At 35.3% G+C, this 16,225-nt stretch overlaps 1 protein-coding gene across 2 annotated transcripts; it reads right to left on the bottom strand.

The window, feature by feature from the left end:
* Positions 1 to 8,497: 8,497 nt before the first annotated feature.
* On the bottom strand, positions 8,498 to 14,779 carry LOC112751128 (2-oxoisovalerate dehydrogenase subunit beta 1, mitochondrial). Of its 2 annotated transcripts, XM_025800179.3 has the most exons (13): positions 14,238 to 14,779; positions 12,673 to 12,784; positions 12,382 to 12,417; positions 12,201 to 12,260; positions 12,070 to 12,127; positions 11,882 to 11,979; positions 11,160 to 11,249; positions 11,005 to 11,073; positions 10,805 to 10,891; positions 9,549 to 9,644; positions 9,291 to 9,368; positions 9,090 to 9,176; positions 8,498 to 8,833 (listed from the first exon to the last, which is right to left on the bottom strand). In XM_025800179.3, the coding sequence occupies exons 1-13, from the start codon at positions 14,417 to 14,419 to the stop codon at positions 8,798 to 8,800; spliced, it is 1,089 nt and encodes a 362-aa protein (XP_025655964.1). In that variant the 5' UTR covers positions 14,420 to 14,779; the 3' UTR covers positions 8,498 to 8,797. The 2 variants fall into 2 exon arrangements, with proteins under 2 accessions (XP_025655964.1, XP_072073247.1); XM_072217146.1 differs by lacking the exon at positions 12,382 to 12,417 and having other exon boundaries at positions 14,238 to 14,726.
* Positions 14,780 to 16,225: the final 1,446 nt, after the last annotated feature.

Raw genomic sequence — 16,225 nt, 5'->3', positions numbered from 1 at the left:
GCGTTTAGCGCTAGCTTGGCAGATTCACAATTGTCCTCTTTTCTTACACACGAACTTTGCCAAACTGATCCAGACTTCACCTGAAATAATTAAAATACCAAAACAACTTGAAGTAGTATCCAAAGAGGTTTTAAACACTAAAATAGAATTAAAACTTATTAAATTCTAACTTAAAATAAACAGAAAATGAAGAAAAGATGCTCACGCATCAGTGTCGTTTTACAAGTTCTAACATGGCATTCGGTTGTCCATGTCAGCGTGCTTCAGTAATGTTTTTGTGCCGAAAGTTGTCTCAGGGATTAATGTGAGTCACGTTTGCAAAGTTTGAAGATTAAATAAAGACAATTAAAACTTCAAAGATAAAATTAAAACTCTCGAAGTTTAGAGACCAAATTGAATATTAAGTCATAATTGTTTCATAGCTTACACAATCAGGAGGCAGGTAACCATTGCCTTCCATTTTCGAGAGTAAAGTTATCGCTTCGTCCAATAAACCTTCTTTACAAAGTCCGATGATCATAACATTATAAGTCCTAACTTGCAGACGATAGTTTTTTATTAGAAACTGCTGAAAATACTCTTTTGCTGTGTTTAGTCTTCCACATTTGCACAATCTACAAAGAAGAATATTGCACATGTGTACACATCTGGAGTGATCCCTCTTTCAATAACTTTCCCAAACAATGCAATTGCCTCATCAAGATGTTGGGTTTTGCATAAACAATCCAACAATGTATTGTAAGTGATCAGATAGGGTGATGACCAGTGCCTTGCATCTCATCAAGAAGATCTTGAACCGATGATATTCTCCCTGATTTGCATAAGCCATGAATAAGATAATTCTAAGTTATATTATCAGGAACTAAACCTTTTTGGCGCATCTCAACAAAGAGTGTGTAAGCTTCATCTATTAATTTATTCTTATAATTTCCATTAATCATGATGCTATAACTTTGAATATTTGGTCTCAAACCTGTTCTCATCATATCATCAAATAACACTCTTGCCTAATTCACATCATTTCACATCATTTCTCCTCAAGTATCCATCTATCAAAGCACTGTACGTAACAACATTCAATTGATTATGGCATGTATCCAACATCCTACTAAACAAATTTTGGGCTTCAATCGTTCTTCCTTCTTTACAAAAAATCGTCGATTAATATGTTGAAGGTATATAAGTCTGGCTTAATGTTTGTTTGTATCATTTCATCAAACAATCGAGTAGCTAGCTTTTTCTAGTTGACTCAAACAGAAGAAACCATGAATTAAAGAACTATAATTAACATCAGGAGAAGTACTCCTTTCAATCATTTTACCAAACAAGTTGGCAACCTCAGTTACAAGCTCAACTTTACATAATACATCAATATTTTAATTTTAATTTTTTTTCTTTTATTTAAGGGTTTAACCGTAAGATTTTTTGCATTATCTGTGGATATCCAACCTACTTCAACTTGATTGGAGCGGAATGTCAACCTGACTCAAAATATATAGATTTGGTGCGAAGAGGATTGAACTACAAAGAGGATATACCAGAAACGAGTAAAGTCAGCTTGTGAACTAATTCAGACTTGAGTCTTAACTGTTTGATAGGCTACATTCATGATCTTATAAGGTGAGGTTAAAACCTAAAATTAAGAATAGTAAGTTTGAACTTGGATAAACTCGTGACCATACTCGAATTTTAGTTTATATTTTATAATAATAATATATATTATACGTAATTATAACATTTATATTTGTTAAATATATGAAAGGTCCTTGTTAGCCTCTTCATATAGCGGGTAATCCCACGATCACTCACCATTCAATTAAAAAAAAGTAATGTAACATGACGAACAAATATTATCTTTTTTTGCCAATATTTGACCAGCAATAATTTGCACCTATATTTACAAATGTTTTGCACATATGAATCAATATAGTTTACACTCAAGTTTTTCAAAATTTGCATACATGAATTAATAAAATTTATTTGTTAAAAATAATTTAGTATTTGTGTTGGTTAAATGATGACCAAAAATACTAAAAATTACTACTGCCAAGTGTTTCTCTTAAAAGAAAAAAAGGCTAAAACAATAGTTCTATACCAACAATGAAAAACACCTACATTGATTCAAGGATAAAGTGGTAAAATATTAATTCTAAACCATCCCAAAGTCACATGAAATCAAGAAATAGGAAATAAGCTATAGACATACACAAATAGAAAAAAAGTTTGAACGCAATTATCTTTGTCACGTCAAGAAGAATAAATAATTTTCAAACTCAGTACTTGAATCAACATTTAAACACAAAATTAATTGGATAGTCCTGTAAAAACCTATATTAAGAACGGGCACGACAACTTTAACAATTGAGACATATGAGCAGCGCCAACATCAATGAAGTAGGAAAGGCAGAAGTTGAAAAAAAGAGTTACTATTTCTGGCACACGGTGGCCAAGAAGAGGGTGGAGGAAAGAGACGAAAAATGTCACAAGAGTTGTTTAAAGTGTTTAAAGTGGCCATTTAATTTAATTCAATTGGCTTAGCATGTATTTCACATGAGTTAATAGTCAAAATCGTCCTTGAAAGATACATCGATCTTCATATTAGTCCCTGAAAGATAAAGTTAATCAAAATTGTCCCCGAAAGATGACGGACATGACCACGTTCGTCCTTCCGTCATCTCCTTCGCTGAGCTGGCTAACGTTGAGTGACGTGTTCCGTTAACTGCCCGCGTGGCACAGTAACAAAACGACGCCATTTTGATTCAATGGCCTCCAGGTCTTGATGCAATGTCGTTTAGTGTCCAGGAGAGATTCAAAACATTGCAAAACATCACCCCCTCTGTTAACAAGCATCTCACTCTGTTTCACTCCAAAACGTATCGTCTCCCTCAAGCTATGCCCTAAGTCTTTGACCCAATATTTGAACCACGCCATCAACCTTCGTCTGTGTTGGAAGACAATTAAAACAGAAGAGGTATCGGTACTGAATACAGAGGTGATCATCTCCTAGAGCAACATTGATAGTGGAGGAAGCCATCGCGACGGTTATAGGTAAGGATGAAACTTTTTTCTTGTTTTTTGAGTTATTCTGTGGCGTGATGTCTTCATAGTGGTGTGACTCATGGATTCATCTGATTCTGGGTAGGATTTGGGGTGACTAAGGGTTTGTATGACTGTTCTTATATGATATGAGTGGGTTAGAATGCTTTGCTGTTACTGGCATTGTGATGATTTGTTAGGTAGGGGTGTTTCATTTTAGAGATGGTTCTATTCGTTTGTTGCATGTCCATTTTGGATTTAGGGTATGTTTTGGTATGTTTTCCTATGTTTGTTAATGGGATTTTCGTCTCTGTTATTATAGATGGAGGGTCCTCCCATGACTTTTGTGTTTCACCATGGTGGAATGTTTAAAAACTCTATTGATGGAGACATGATATATGAACCCGATAATACGGAAGTCTTGATAGGTGTTGATGGAGACACACTTGATGTGTTCTTTGTAAGGGGCTACTATAAGGAGTTGGGATACATTGAAGCTGGAAACTGTTGGTAGAAAGCTCCTAGAGTACCCCTCTCATCTAGGTTGAGAAGCTTAGTCACAGATGGAGATTTGGTTGCAATGTGTAATGATTGTAGGAGAAACCAACATGTGATCAATGTTTACCTTGAGCACTGTATTTCATAGCCATGTATTATAGAAAACATGGTTGAGGATGTTGTCAATGTGGAAGCAGAAAGTAGCAAGCAGAAGAACTCTTCCCAAGCTAAGAAGTGCCATTCTGAACCTGTCAAGATGCCCACTACTAATCACCCTGAGTCCAACAAACAAACCCCTTAGCCCACTAAGCCAATTTCACAGCCCAGTTCTCAGCCCAACAAACCATCTATGAAGCCCAACTCTCAGCCCAAGAAACCAGCCATGAAGCCCAAATCTCAGCCCACTAAACCAGCCCATAAGCCCAGCCAAGCTACAACTCAACCCATGAAGACTCCTTCGCAGCCCATCAAACCCCACCCTCAGCCCAAGAGGGTCACCCGTTAGGGCAATACAATTCCACCTCAATCCAATATACCATCTCAAATAGTCAAGAACTCACAAGATAATAGTAATAAGAACAAAGATGGTGGCAGTGGTTGCAGACTGATCAAATTTGGAAGACATGTCAAACAAGCTCCCATCTAAGAAGAAGACAGTGACTTTCATGACTCATATGAGAGTACTGAAGATGAATTGTATAGGCCTCCTAAAATTGTAGGAGACAATCTGTATAGCAGTGACAGTGATAGTGAGACTGACAATAGGAAAGGTGGTGCAAGAAAGGACATCAAATCTGAGGTCAGAGAGAAGCCTAGGCCTCCTAAGACCATATTAGGGGACAAAGAAATAGAAACTGATGACTCTAGCTATGAGGGTTCTGAAGATAAACAAAGCTCTGACTCTGGTATGTTTACTTCCTTAGGGTTATTGGTTAATTAATTTATTTGGCAACTAATTAGGTTATCTTATGTGTTGAACTTTTTCTTGACAGATTTAAATGAGGATGATGATGACCTTGAAGGTGACTCAGATGCTGACTCATGGCATTCAGAAGATTCTGGTAAACAGTTGGACTCTGATGAGGAATCACCAACGGTATACCCTCAATTTAATGAGAAAACTAAGTTTGGGCTATTGAAATTTGAGGTTAGTATGATATTTAAGTCAAAGGCTGAATTTATGCAAGCTACAAGGGATTACACAATTCAGTGGGGTAGAAATATTTCATTCGTAAAGAATGATAAAGTTAGAGTTAGAGTTGTTTGTAAGACTGAAGATTGTTCATGAGTTGTATATTGTGCATGTAACAAACAAGACGGGTCTTGGCAAATTAAAACTCTAGTTGATAGTCACACCTGTCCAAGAAGGAGGAAGAATAGAGTAGACACCCAAACCTGGACACTTAGTAAATTAGTACCTAAGCTTAGGAAACATCCCACTATGAAGCACCGAGAGGTTTATGACTGGTTTGTAAGAAAGTGTAATGTGTATTTGAATAGCACATGTATTACTAGAGCCTTAAAAGCTGCTAGAAAGATTGTAGAGGCTGATGAAATAGCACAGTACGGGTTAGTATGGGACTATGCTAATGAATTACTGACTAACAACCCCGGATCTACAATACAAGTTGGTGTCATCCCCATGCCCGAGAGTCCACCCCTATTTGAACGATTCTATGTCTGTCTTGATGCTTGTAAAAGGGGGTTTAAGGAAGATTGTAGACCTTTGATAGGACTGGGTGGAACGTTTCTGAAGACATTGCATGGGGTCAAATCCTCACAGCATGTGGACAAAATGCTAACAATCACATCTTTGTGATTGCTTATGCTATTGTCAGTGTGGAAAATAAGGATAATTGGCAGTGGTTCCTGGAGCTACTGCACAAGAATTTGGGAGACTACAGGGAGAACAAATGGTGCTTCATCTCAGATATGCAGAAGGTAAGGATGATATTGATATACGATAATACGTTCTAAGTATCGATTTGATTTAATGAAAAGTATTTGAGGGACTATTTTGATTTAATGAAATTCTTTAAGGGACTAACTTGATTAAGTATCTTTTCGTGTGTTGTCTTCTCTGCAGGGTTTAATCCCTGCTGTTCAGGAGGTGTTTCCAAGGGTCCATCATTGATTCTGCGTATGGCATTTATGGCGTAATTTCTCAAAGTAGTGGTCAAGCTGTGTGTTAAAAGATTTGGTGTGGTCCAAGGGTCCATCATTGATTCTGCGTATGGCATTTATGGCGTAATTTCTCAAAGTAGTGGTCAAGCTGTGTGTTAAAAGATTTGGTGTGGGAATGTGCAAGGTCGAGGACAACAAATGAGTTTAATAGAAACATGAACAGAGTTAAGTTGATAAATGAGAAAGCTTGGGAGTATCTTGACAAATGGCCGAAAGATGCATGGACTAAGGCGCATTTCAGTGAGGTTCCGAAGGTGGATAATATATGCAACAACGCATGTGAGTTATTCAATGCCAAAATCAAGCACAAAAGGAGCAAGTCCATCCTGACCTTAGCTGAGGAAGTGAGAAGGATCATCATGAAGAGCATGATTGACAATAAGAAGAAGTTACAGAACTATCAAGGAATTATGCCCCTGTTCAGCAAATTAGACTTGAAGCAATGACAACCTTGTCTAGCCATTGGGATCTTCAGTGGTGTGGTGATGAAAAAGAAGAGTTGTACGAAGTGCATGGCTGGCCAACTAATATGGTTGTTGACCTGGGAAAGCGCACATGCACTTGTAGGTTTTGGCAACTCACAGGTAACAATTTCAACACTTAGATAAGTTATCTTCAGTTGTGTTACACATTTTAATTAATAATTTAATTTTTTTTGAAAAGATATGCCGTGTATGCATGCAATATCATCCATATAGGATAAGAATGACAAAAAGGCTGAAGAGTACTGTCATGACTGGTTGAAGATGGAAGCGTATAGGAGGACTTACTGTTTCAATGTCAATCCGGTAAAAAGACAGGATTTATGGAAAAAAACACCACATCCTGATCCAGTCCCACCCACATTTAAACCCAAACCTGGAAGACCGACAAAAAAAAAGAAGAGAGAAGGATGAACAGCCAACTGGGTCAAAGACAAAGATGAAAAAAAAGTACAACCCAATCAGATGCATGTACTGTGGTGAGGTTGGCCACAACAAAAGAGGCTGTGCAAAGAAGAAAGCCTTGGATGCTGAGGAAAATGCCAGGCAGATGCAGCTGCAACTGGCAGTTGTTGCTCCTGCTGCAGATGGAGCTGACCCTAAAGTGAATACTATCCCTATAGAACATGATAATGCTCCAGAAGCAATAGCACCATTGCCTTCACTTCTAGCACCCATCCAACCCCCTACAACGATTGACATCAGCTAATCTGAAAGCATTCTACCAACCCAAGTTACACAACAGGTTATATAATCACTACTCAAGCATAAGAAAAATATCACCTTTAATTTATAAACTAACAAGTGCTTTAGGTATTGGCTTATGTAGGATGAAGTTGTAGCTAGGCCACCTAAATTACAAGTGATTAAAGCGAAAGCAAGAGCTAGATCCTCCCCTAAACCTATTGCAGTTGCACTAGTGGCTATCTTGGCTGAGACCATCAAAGGGACAAGTTCTGCAACTGCTAAGAAGCTGGCCAACTTTATGACTTTTGTGCCTACTCCAGGCTTCAAGCACCCAAGGAAGAATGATAAACAACATTGATTAGAAAGCAATGTATGGGGCTGCTTTAGTTTTTTTGTATAGGGCAAATGAAGTACCATATTAAACATTGTGGTTATATGTAATCTGAAAGTTGTATCTGCCCTTTTCATTTGGTGTAGCCTTCATTTTTAGGATTGGATACCTTATGAATTTGTTGTGGTACTTATCTTTCAGACAATGTGACAATTAGCCTTGAATGGCAGCACAATGTTATGACTACTTACTTTGATTACTTATCCTGTTTATGGCTTAATCTTATAGCAACAGTGATATTGATTAATTTGCAATATTCCAGAATGCCAGTAATTGAGAGTTTGGAGTTAATCTTAAACAGCACTAATCAAACATCTATTCTCATTCAATCCATCCAACTCGATACACTGTTACATTTCAACAGAATTGTGTTTACTTGGAAGTACATATCAAACAACAAAGGATCACATTAATTACAACTATCACAAACATGAAAATTATTAGCAATTTCAAATATCTAACTTCAGCTTCTAAGCTACCCAATCTCCATGCCACCTTCACCCTCCATTCATCATAGTCACTTTCAACCTGCAATTCAGTTCTAGAATTTTCCTTTGCACCACCTTCAACCACTGCTCGATAGTCATTATCATCAACTCACTTAAAATAATTACAGTTACTACCCTTCTGCAAATTGATTAATCAGAAAAGAAAACAATGAAAAACACCCAATAACACAGAACAAGATGGAAAACCTTCAACTTTTTCAACACCACTCACCCAGTACCTTGGACATGCATAGAATAATCTATCTGGGTTCTCTGCTGTCCCAGATTTTTTATCACAGCCTTCAACCCGCAGAAACATGATTCCTCATGAGTCTTCCTCCTCATTCGCATTGAAGCATTGGAACTGTTATTGTCGTGCAACCGAAAAGACACACCACCACTGACCTCCATTTTTCGTCTCCATCCTCCCAGCAACCCAACAATTCCAAGTTCTACCCAACTATGTGGCCATATGATTCTTGACCGCGACTTATTTATCAATAAATTTAGGATTAAGGTTCATCATCCAAGGGACTGATTTGAATTGTTTTAACGTACTTACCTTGTCAGCAACCCCAACGTACACGTAGGCGCCGTCCACCCGGGCAGTTAACGGAACACGTCACCCAACGTTAGCCAGCTCAGCGAAGGAAATGACGGAAGAACGAACGTGGTCATATCCGTCATCTTTCGAGGACTAATATGAAGATCGAAGTATCTTTCAAGAACGATTTTGACTATTAACTCATTCTCACATTCTCATTTAAATATTTCATGTGATATATTCCTATTATATATAGAATTACAAGGATGGGCCTAATATGCGAATGTATGGTTATTTTCAAGTTTCATTCATTCTTTCCTTTATTATTATTATTTTTTAAAAAATGTTTTACATTTGGAGAAGGGCATGGTTAATTTAATCCGCAGATTCCATGGTCTGCAATGCGTTATACGAATCCATCTCGTCCCAAACATGATCATATGAATTCAAGATCACATAGATGGTTGAAAGATTGTGATTAAGCTCATCAGTAGCCAACGGTTGATTTAATAGCATCCAATATCTGCATAAAATAAGTGGCAGAACTTGTTATGGAATCTCAAGGATGCTAGTGTAATTTACCCTATAAGGAAAACAAAAATGTTATGTGTACACCAAAAATCAACTATTAAATCAGTCATCATGTATATAAATACGTGTTTGTTTAACTCATTTTTAATTTGTATTTTATATTTCAATATGCATTATATATTGGTAACTGATTTTTTGTGTACACCTATCATGATTGTAAAGAAAATTAAGGCGAACAGACAAGTTACCTTATTCTTGGTTGGCATGTAGAAGGGCTCAAACACCAAAGGAAAAGGGGTGTCTAGACCGCAGATTCTCGCTACAGGGGCTTCTAACTATACCACAAATAACGAAAGAGACGGTTAGGAATTCGTACCGATATTGTTGAATATGGTTAAGTATGAATGCAATTTCATATACTCTACAACAATAATTTGGCTGAAGCATACCCTCGAGAAGCAGCGTTCAACAATAGAAGCGGAGATTTCAGCACCAAAACCTCCAGTTACCGGAGCTTCATGACTAATCTATACATCCCATTGAAAGCATCATGTAAGACACTCCCTCCATTCCACATTGATGGTCATTTTGACTTTTTTTGATAAAGTTATAAATCAATGCATCTAAATATAATTAATCAATGTATTTGGAGACATCTATAAATCCGGATACACCCGTTCTTTGACCGTTGAAATTAATTTACTCACAAGTAGCCTTCCTGTCTTGTTAACTGAGGCCTCCACTGTTTCCTTATCCCAAGGTATTAATGTCTTTAGATCTATCAGTTCACAAGAAATTCCTTCCTGTAAAATGTCACAATTACTTGAAAATTTTAAGAAACAAGTAATATTTTATGATAGACAAGCAAATTGTGATTTTCAGTATTTTTCTCATATTATGATTATATTTTATGATAGACAAGCAAATTGTGATTTTCAGTATTTTTCTCATATTATGAATTATTTTTTCCCCAACGGTAAGTAAATTTAAGAGAGTTTCAACTACCGAATTTTCCACTGGAAAATAACAAGAAGAATCTACAGATGGGATGCTCTAAATAGTTTTATATATGAAAATTAAATACCAACAACCCAAATTGACATACTGCTCAACTACAGTTTCACTTAGACATATGTACATTGACACGACATGAAAATATGTGCTTATCATTTTGTTGCCTATTTTTTCCTATTATATATGAATTAAATACCAACAATATTCTCATGTTTGAGTTGTAATTAATAAATTCTTTTGACAGTAATCATATCTGAGTTTATTTAATACTAAATAAGTTATGAAGCACTTGCATGGCATATTGTTCTGCATCTGTAAGCTTCTTAATTAAGTTATAAACAACTTGTCATATTGGGTAATTCCATTTTTATTACTATTACACATAATAAATAAAAAAAGTACTGCCTATTGATATACTAGCACATATAAAATCAACCATACTAGGTCTTGACAAAAAATCAGCCACTAAATGAATTATTTGTATAGAATATATATTAAAATACAAAATACACGAGTTAAACTACGCATGTATTTATACATAAATACATACATAATGGATAATTTGGTAACTGATTTTTGGTGTGAACATAGCATTTTTGACATAAAATAGATGTGATATATTAGTTTCATGTCTGTACTATTTGACCACGGTTTCCAATTCTAGTCTCTGTTAATTTCTTTTGTCAATCATGGAAACAGAATCAGCTTCCCTCTGACATTAGAATTCTAAAAAAAAATGTTTTCTTCCACATGTAACTCAACCAACCGTATGATCAAATATCCCAACCCCAAATTCAATTTGTTTTCCCTTTCTGGAAAAAAATGATTGATTCCAAAAACCAAGTATAATTCTTCAACAACAACTTGCCCAACATACTGTAAACCATGGAGAATTATTGTGTGATGCAGAATGTATGTTGTAACCTATTTTTGCGCCGATGCAACTTACTTTTTCAGCATTTAGACAGGCTTGTTCCATTACAGATAATTGAGCTCCCCATCCAACAAGTGTAATATCACTTCCCTGCCGAACCACCTGAATATATGTTAAAAAAAATTATCAGACTAAATGTTTCACAGAATTATCATTCTGTAGTTATGACGAACTTCTAACTTCATTTCATGAATTTAATGCGACTTGTGTTGTACCTCTGCCTCGGATAGTGGCAACATGTAATCATCCTCTGGTACTTCTTCAACAGCCAAACGATATAGCCACTGAAACCAAGATTCAAATGATTTAATTTTCACAAGTCAAATGCCATAAAGAAGCTGAAGACATAATTCTCATGATAAAACACAACCTTCGGTTCAAAAAATACAATAGGATTTGGATCTCGAATGCAAGACAGCAATAGCCCTTTTGCTTCTCGGGGACTTCGAGGGATGACCACCTTTAAAAGAAACACTCGAGACATTTCGTAAAAATGTACCAACCATAAAACAACAGTATTCTACAATAAGATCATTAATTATATGAAATCTGTGTATACTCTTGGAAGTAAACTGCATGTAATAGGTATGTAACTTAGGTTCAAAATCGGTGATAATGGATTTTATGGGTTTCCTATTGATGGTAGCAGAAATTCCATTGTAACTTTGCGTCAAAGATGTAAGAATACATGTCATAAACAAGGAACAAGTATAAATCATATTACCATTTGTGACTGGTCAATGGATTTTAAACCATCTCTGATTTATATTATCAACCACAGGGGTTAAGATGCTCCTGAATGAAATCAGTTTTATGCTCAAGGCCTAAACAACAACAAGCATATCATTGAATAAATTAATGGTACTTCAAAAAAATTTGAGATATCCTGCCACGCTTCATCTGGGAGGTAAGATGCAGGTGCTTTCTAAATTCCATTATTTTTAGCTGTCTTAATTTGATGACTAGATTTAGGCATGCATGTTCACTATCACTTGGTCTAAACCGATGATCATCTTACACATGAAGAGGGCCTTTAAACAAGAATGAAGAAAAGTTTAATCAGCAAAAAATGAATGTATGAAAGCACCGTACTTTGATACCAGGAACATGACAGAAAAAAGCCTCAGGGGATTGAGAATGGTAATGCCCACCATGGCCCACAGCTCCATAAGGGGCTCTAATCGTTAAACCTATAGGAGTGAGTAAAACGATTTTCATGCAACAGGTGAAAATAAAAATAAGCCAGAACTTCAAACGTTAAAGCAGGAAAAGAAATTTACCACCACAATTAAATTGATTCCCACTTCGGTATCTGAATTTAGCAGCTTCGTTGACAATCTGGAAATAAAAATTGATCAATTACCTATCGAATGTAGCTTTGACTAAAACTAGCCGTGAGAGGGGAGAATGCCTGATCAAAAGCAGGAAAAATGTAATCTGCAAACTGAATTTCTGCTATGGCTCGATTGCCCTGCCATGTAAAATATAAAAGGAGTTTAAACAATTGTTACATCAAAAAGAGAAGGAGAAGGAAAACTAAATTTGTTGGTTCAAAACTAGGAAGTAAAACCATTTTAAGCTCTGAGGCTCACCATTGCCGCTAGACCAATGCCAAAGCCAACGATACCCTATGAATAGCATTTCAGCACAATTGTTTTAAATGAGTGCTAAAGGAATACTAATTACAAACAATTAGAAACATACGTAGCAAGAAAGAACTAAAGAAGTTCACTGAATCATTTTTGGATCTTCAATTGAACACATCTTCCTAGAACTGTCTAGTGAGATTTTAGAATCATAACCAATCATAAAAATTTAGAGGGAGAATGGGAATAGAACAAGAAAAGAGAAAACGGAAAGGCAACAAAGAAGTAAAGAAATACTTGTTCACATAAAGGAGTATTGAAAACCCTTTTCTTCCCAAATTTGTCTGCTAATCCTGTTGTACAACGAAAGACCCCACCAAAGCTCACATCTTCTCCGAAAACATAAGAACTGAAATCAAATGCAAGAGAAGATGAGGTTGAACATAATATTGATTCTATACGAAAAAATAATTTCGTTTCACAGTGAGAGTTAAAGATATGTAAACAGGAACTTAAAGGTGTACAAGAAATACATATCAATTTCATTCAACAATGGGATCAAATTAATCCTAGAAGAAATAAAATCATATGATTTTTTTTAAAACAATTGCCTGTCGGAAGCCACATGTTATTTACTAGACGTGTGCGATATGAGTGGATTGAATTCTTAATCAGTGTCATATTTGCTTTTAAACTGTCCAGAGGCTACATTTTCATGGAATGCATTGTTTAGCATCTTTGATGGGTGTTGGGTACAACATAGAGACTTAAATCAGTTCTTGTTTAAACAGTTTCGGGAGAAGGAAGAAAATAAAAAATTCATGGCAATTGCAATTTCTGCTACCAGTAAGGGTATTTGGATAGAGCATAATACTCACATCTTTAAGGAGTATAAAATGTTTAGAAGAGTATCTTTTCCCAAAGATGCATTGAGATTGGAGAAATTCGCTCCATTTCTATGCTGCTGCTTGTGTATTCTTGTATATCCTAATCTTTTATAATGAGGGGTATATTATGCTCCATAATTAGTATTATCCTTCTCTTGTTAATAATAATACTTGTTCTTTATGTATGTATACAAGGATAGTAGGATACAAAGCTTCATATTAGCAATGGTTAGATTTAGTTAGTCAAACCTAAAGGTAAGAGCCAATGTCTAAATAATTGAAGCTCAAAAACCATCTTCATTCTCTCTTACTTTTTCTTGGTTTCGATTGTTTACTATCGCTCTACCACTTTACATTAGCGCAGAAAGCTTATAATCAAAGTTGTTGCGGACAAAGTTTCTACGTTCTTGATAAAAAAGTTCTCTATGGAAAACTTAAGCATCATTGAATACACACTAAGATAAGTAACAATTTCATTCTCAAAATCATGTATAAATGTATTATTATACAAGAGAGTTGAAACATAGAATTTCTAATACTATTTGTTATCTCAACTATTCAATAGGATTAGCCTATTAGTACCTAATAATCACTTCTCCAATATAATGGAACAATTCTCAATATGATTTCAGTTATTACAACACAATGTTATTATTTCCCACTCCCCTCTCTGCCAACTCAATGCACATTATACACATAAAAAAAATTGCAAAATATCGAAGGACATTTTTGAGTAATGCTACATAACTAATTATTTTAAGCCAACATCAGCCAGCTTTTTTTTAAATTAATTTGTTTCTCTTAAATTCTACACCCTAAATTATAATCCTTTTGACCCTAAATCTTAATTTATAAACCTAAACACTCGAATTGAATAATGCTGACTACCTAAAAGTTAGTTCCATGTACTTTCTCTAAAAAGTCAATCATAACAATAAAAACAACAATAGTAACAATAACAATGATGACACATACCGTGGATCAGTGTCCAAAGCAATGTGGAGAGCTTGGTTAATTGCAGAATAAAGGTTCAATGATTTGAGACCTTGCTCAGAACCGCTCTTTTGGATGCATGAAGAAGAAGGTGAACTAGAAAAACCTCTCTTTGAAACCCAAGGGATCCATCTTCCAATTCTTTGCACACAGCTTCTTGACATCTCTAATTTCTTTTTCTTTTGTGAGAGAAACTTGCTCTGACAATCTACCTAACACTAGCAAAAAAAATAAAAAAAAAAAAAAAGGAGAAAAGAAAAAAGACGGTAAGTTTGTCCTAAATTATGTATGTTGATGGTAACTCAGAAATTGTGGATTATAAGCTTAGGTGATGCAATATCAGAGTTTCAAAGAATGATATCTATGGTGGTGTTGCGTGCATTTGTGGGGAAGGTAGAGATTAGAGAAAACACAGTGACAACGATGGATATAGAATGGCAAATGAAGAAAGGACAAAGCACAGTTTTTGGTAAGGGTGTTTGAGTTGCGGTTTGGATTGGATATAGTGTAGTTTGGATTAGATAATTTTTTAAAGAAAATCCAATCCAATTTAATCCAATTTCAATCGATTTGGATTGATTGAATTTATGATTTTATAAATTAAAAAAATTAAATATATATAACAAGTTTTTAACATCAAATTTTTAATAACTAATAATGATATAATAAATTTTAATAATATTTTAAAAAATCAATAATAATATAAAAATAGAATAAAATTATAAGTTAATTAATATAAAATAAATTTCATTTTTAACATAAAATATATATTAAATAATATATGAATAATATAAAAATATATTACAAATTGAATATATTATAAGTAAAAATATAAATATAATAATAAAATAATAATATTATAGTACATTGTGCAGTTTGAATTGGATTGAATCGGTTTTAAGTAGATTAAAAATCCAATCCAATCCATACAGTTTGTAAAAAATAGAATCCAATCAAATCTAAATTAGTGGTTTTAATCGTTTTTTATTTGAATTGGATTGGATGAACAGATTAATTTAGATTATTTTGGATTTGAACACCCGTAGTTTTTATCATAGTTATCAGAACCGATCAGGTAATTTATCCAGTTGACCCAGTCTTAATTAAATAAAAATATAAAATTATAAAAAATAAATTAAAATCAAAAGTTAAAATACATGTCTTCACAATCATATTAATAATATATTATAAAATTATAAGTGGTGTTTCGGATGGTGTTTGTGATGAAGACATTTTTAAAATCCTAGCAAAAAAAACCCTAATTAAAAACTAAATTCAACTAATTATATCAAATCAATAACACCTATGTAAGAATCAAATCAGTCAATACAGGTATACGGCAACAAAAAATTTGAGGAAGTTATTATTTCAGCAACACCAACAGTAACAGAGCAACAAATTCAACCACCAGTAACAATAAATCAGTGAATTCAGCCCTGATAATATCAAACCATCAGCCCTGATTGTTACAGCAATGATTCAATGAAATTGAAAAAAGAAAGAACAGGGAAGAAGTTGACCAACTGAAGACGACGACGACCGCAGACGCTGGTTCACTGGTTCCCTTTTCTTCTGACGTCGGCAAAGACGATGGCAGGGAAGGCGACGGCGGCACAGTGAGATCACAGCGACGACACAGCGCGTGACGGCGACCTTGAGTGCGACACAGTGAGTGAGCGAGCGAGACCGAAGAGTCGGACCGGCGTAGTCTCGGAGACGTCAGTGAGTGCGACGGTGAGGAGAAAGAGGTGGAGAGAAGAGGGTGACGGTGAGGAGAAAGACTGAAGAGAGACGAGGGACTACGGCTTCACATGAATCGGATAATATCTGCATATCCGCGGTAATTATCCGCATCCGATTCGAATTTTGCGGATATTATCCGATCTGCAGAGCCATCGGATCGGATCCGATCCGATCCGCACTATGGTAGGATCGGATTGCGGATTCGGCAGTGATATCCGCGGATCCGA

This window comes from Arachis hypogaea, chromosome 15 (assembly GCF_003086295.3).
Source record: "Arachis hypogaea cultivar Tifrunner chromosome 15, arahy.Tifrunner.gnm2.J5K5, whole genome shotgun sequence".
NCBI lineage: Eukaryota > Viridiplantae > Streptophyta > Magnoliopsida > Fabales > Fabaceae > Arachis > Arachis hypogaea.
The sequence above is the reverse complement of the archived record's forward strand: the minus strand, read 5'-3'. Positions and strand labels throughout refer to the sequence as shown.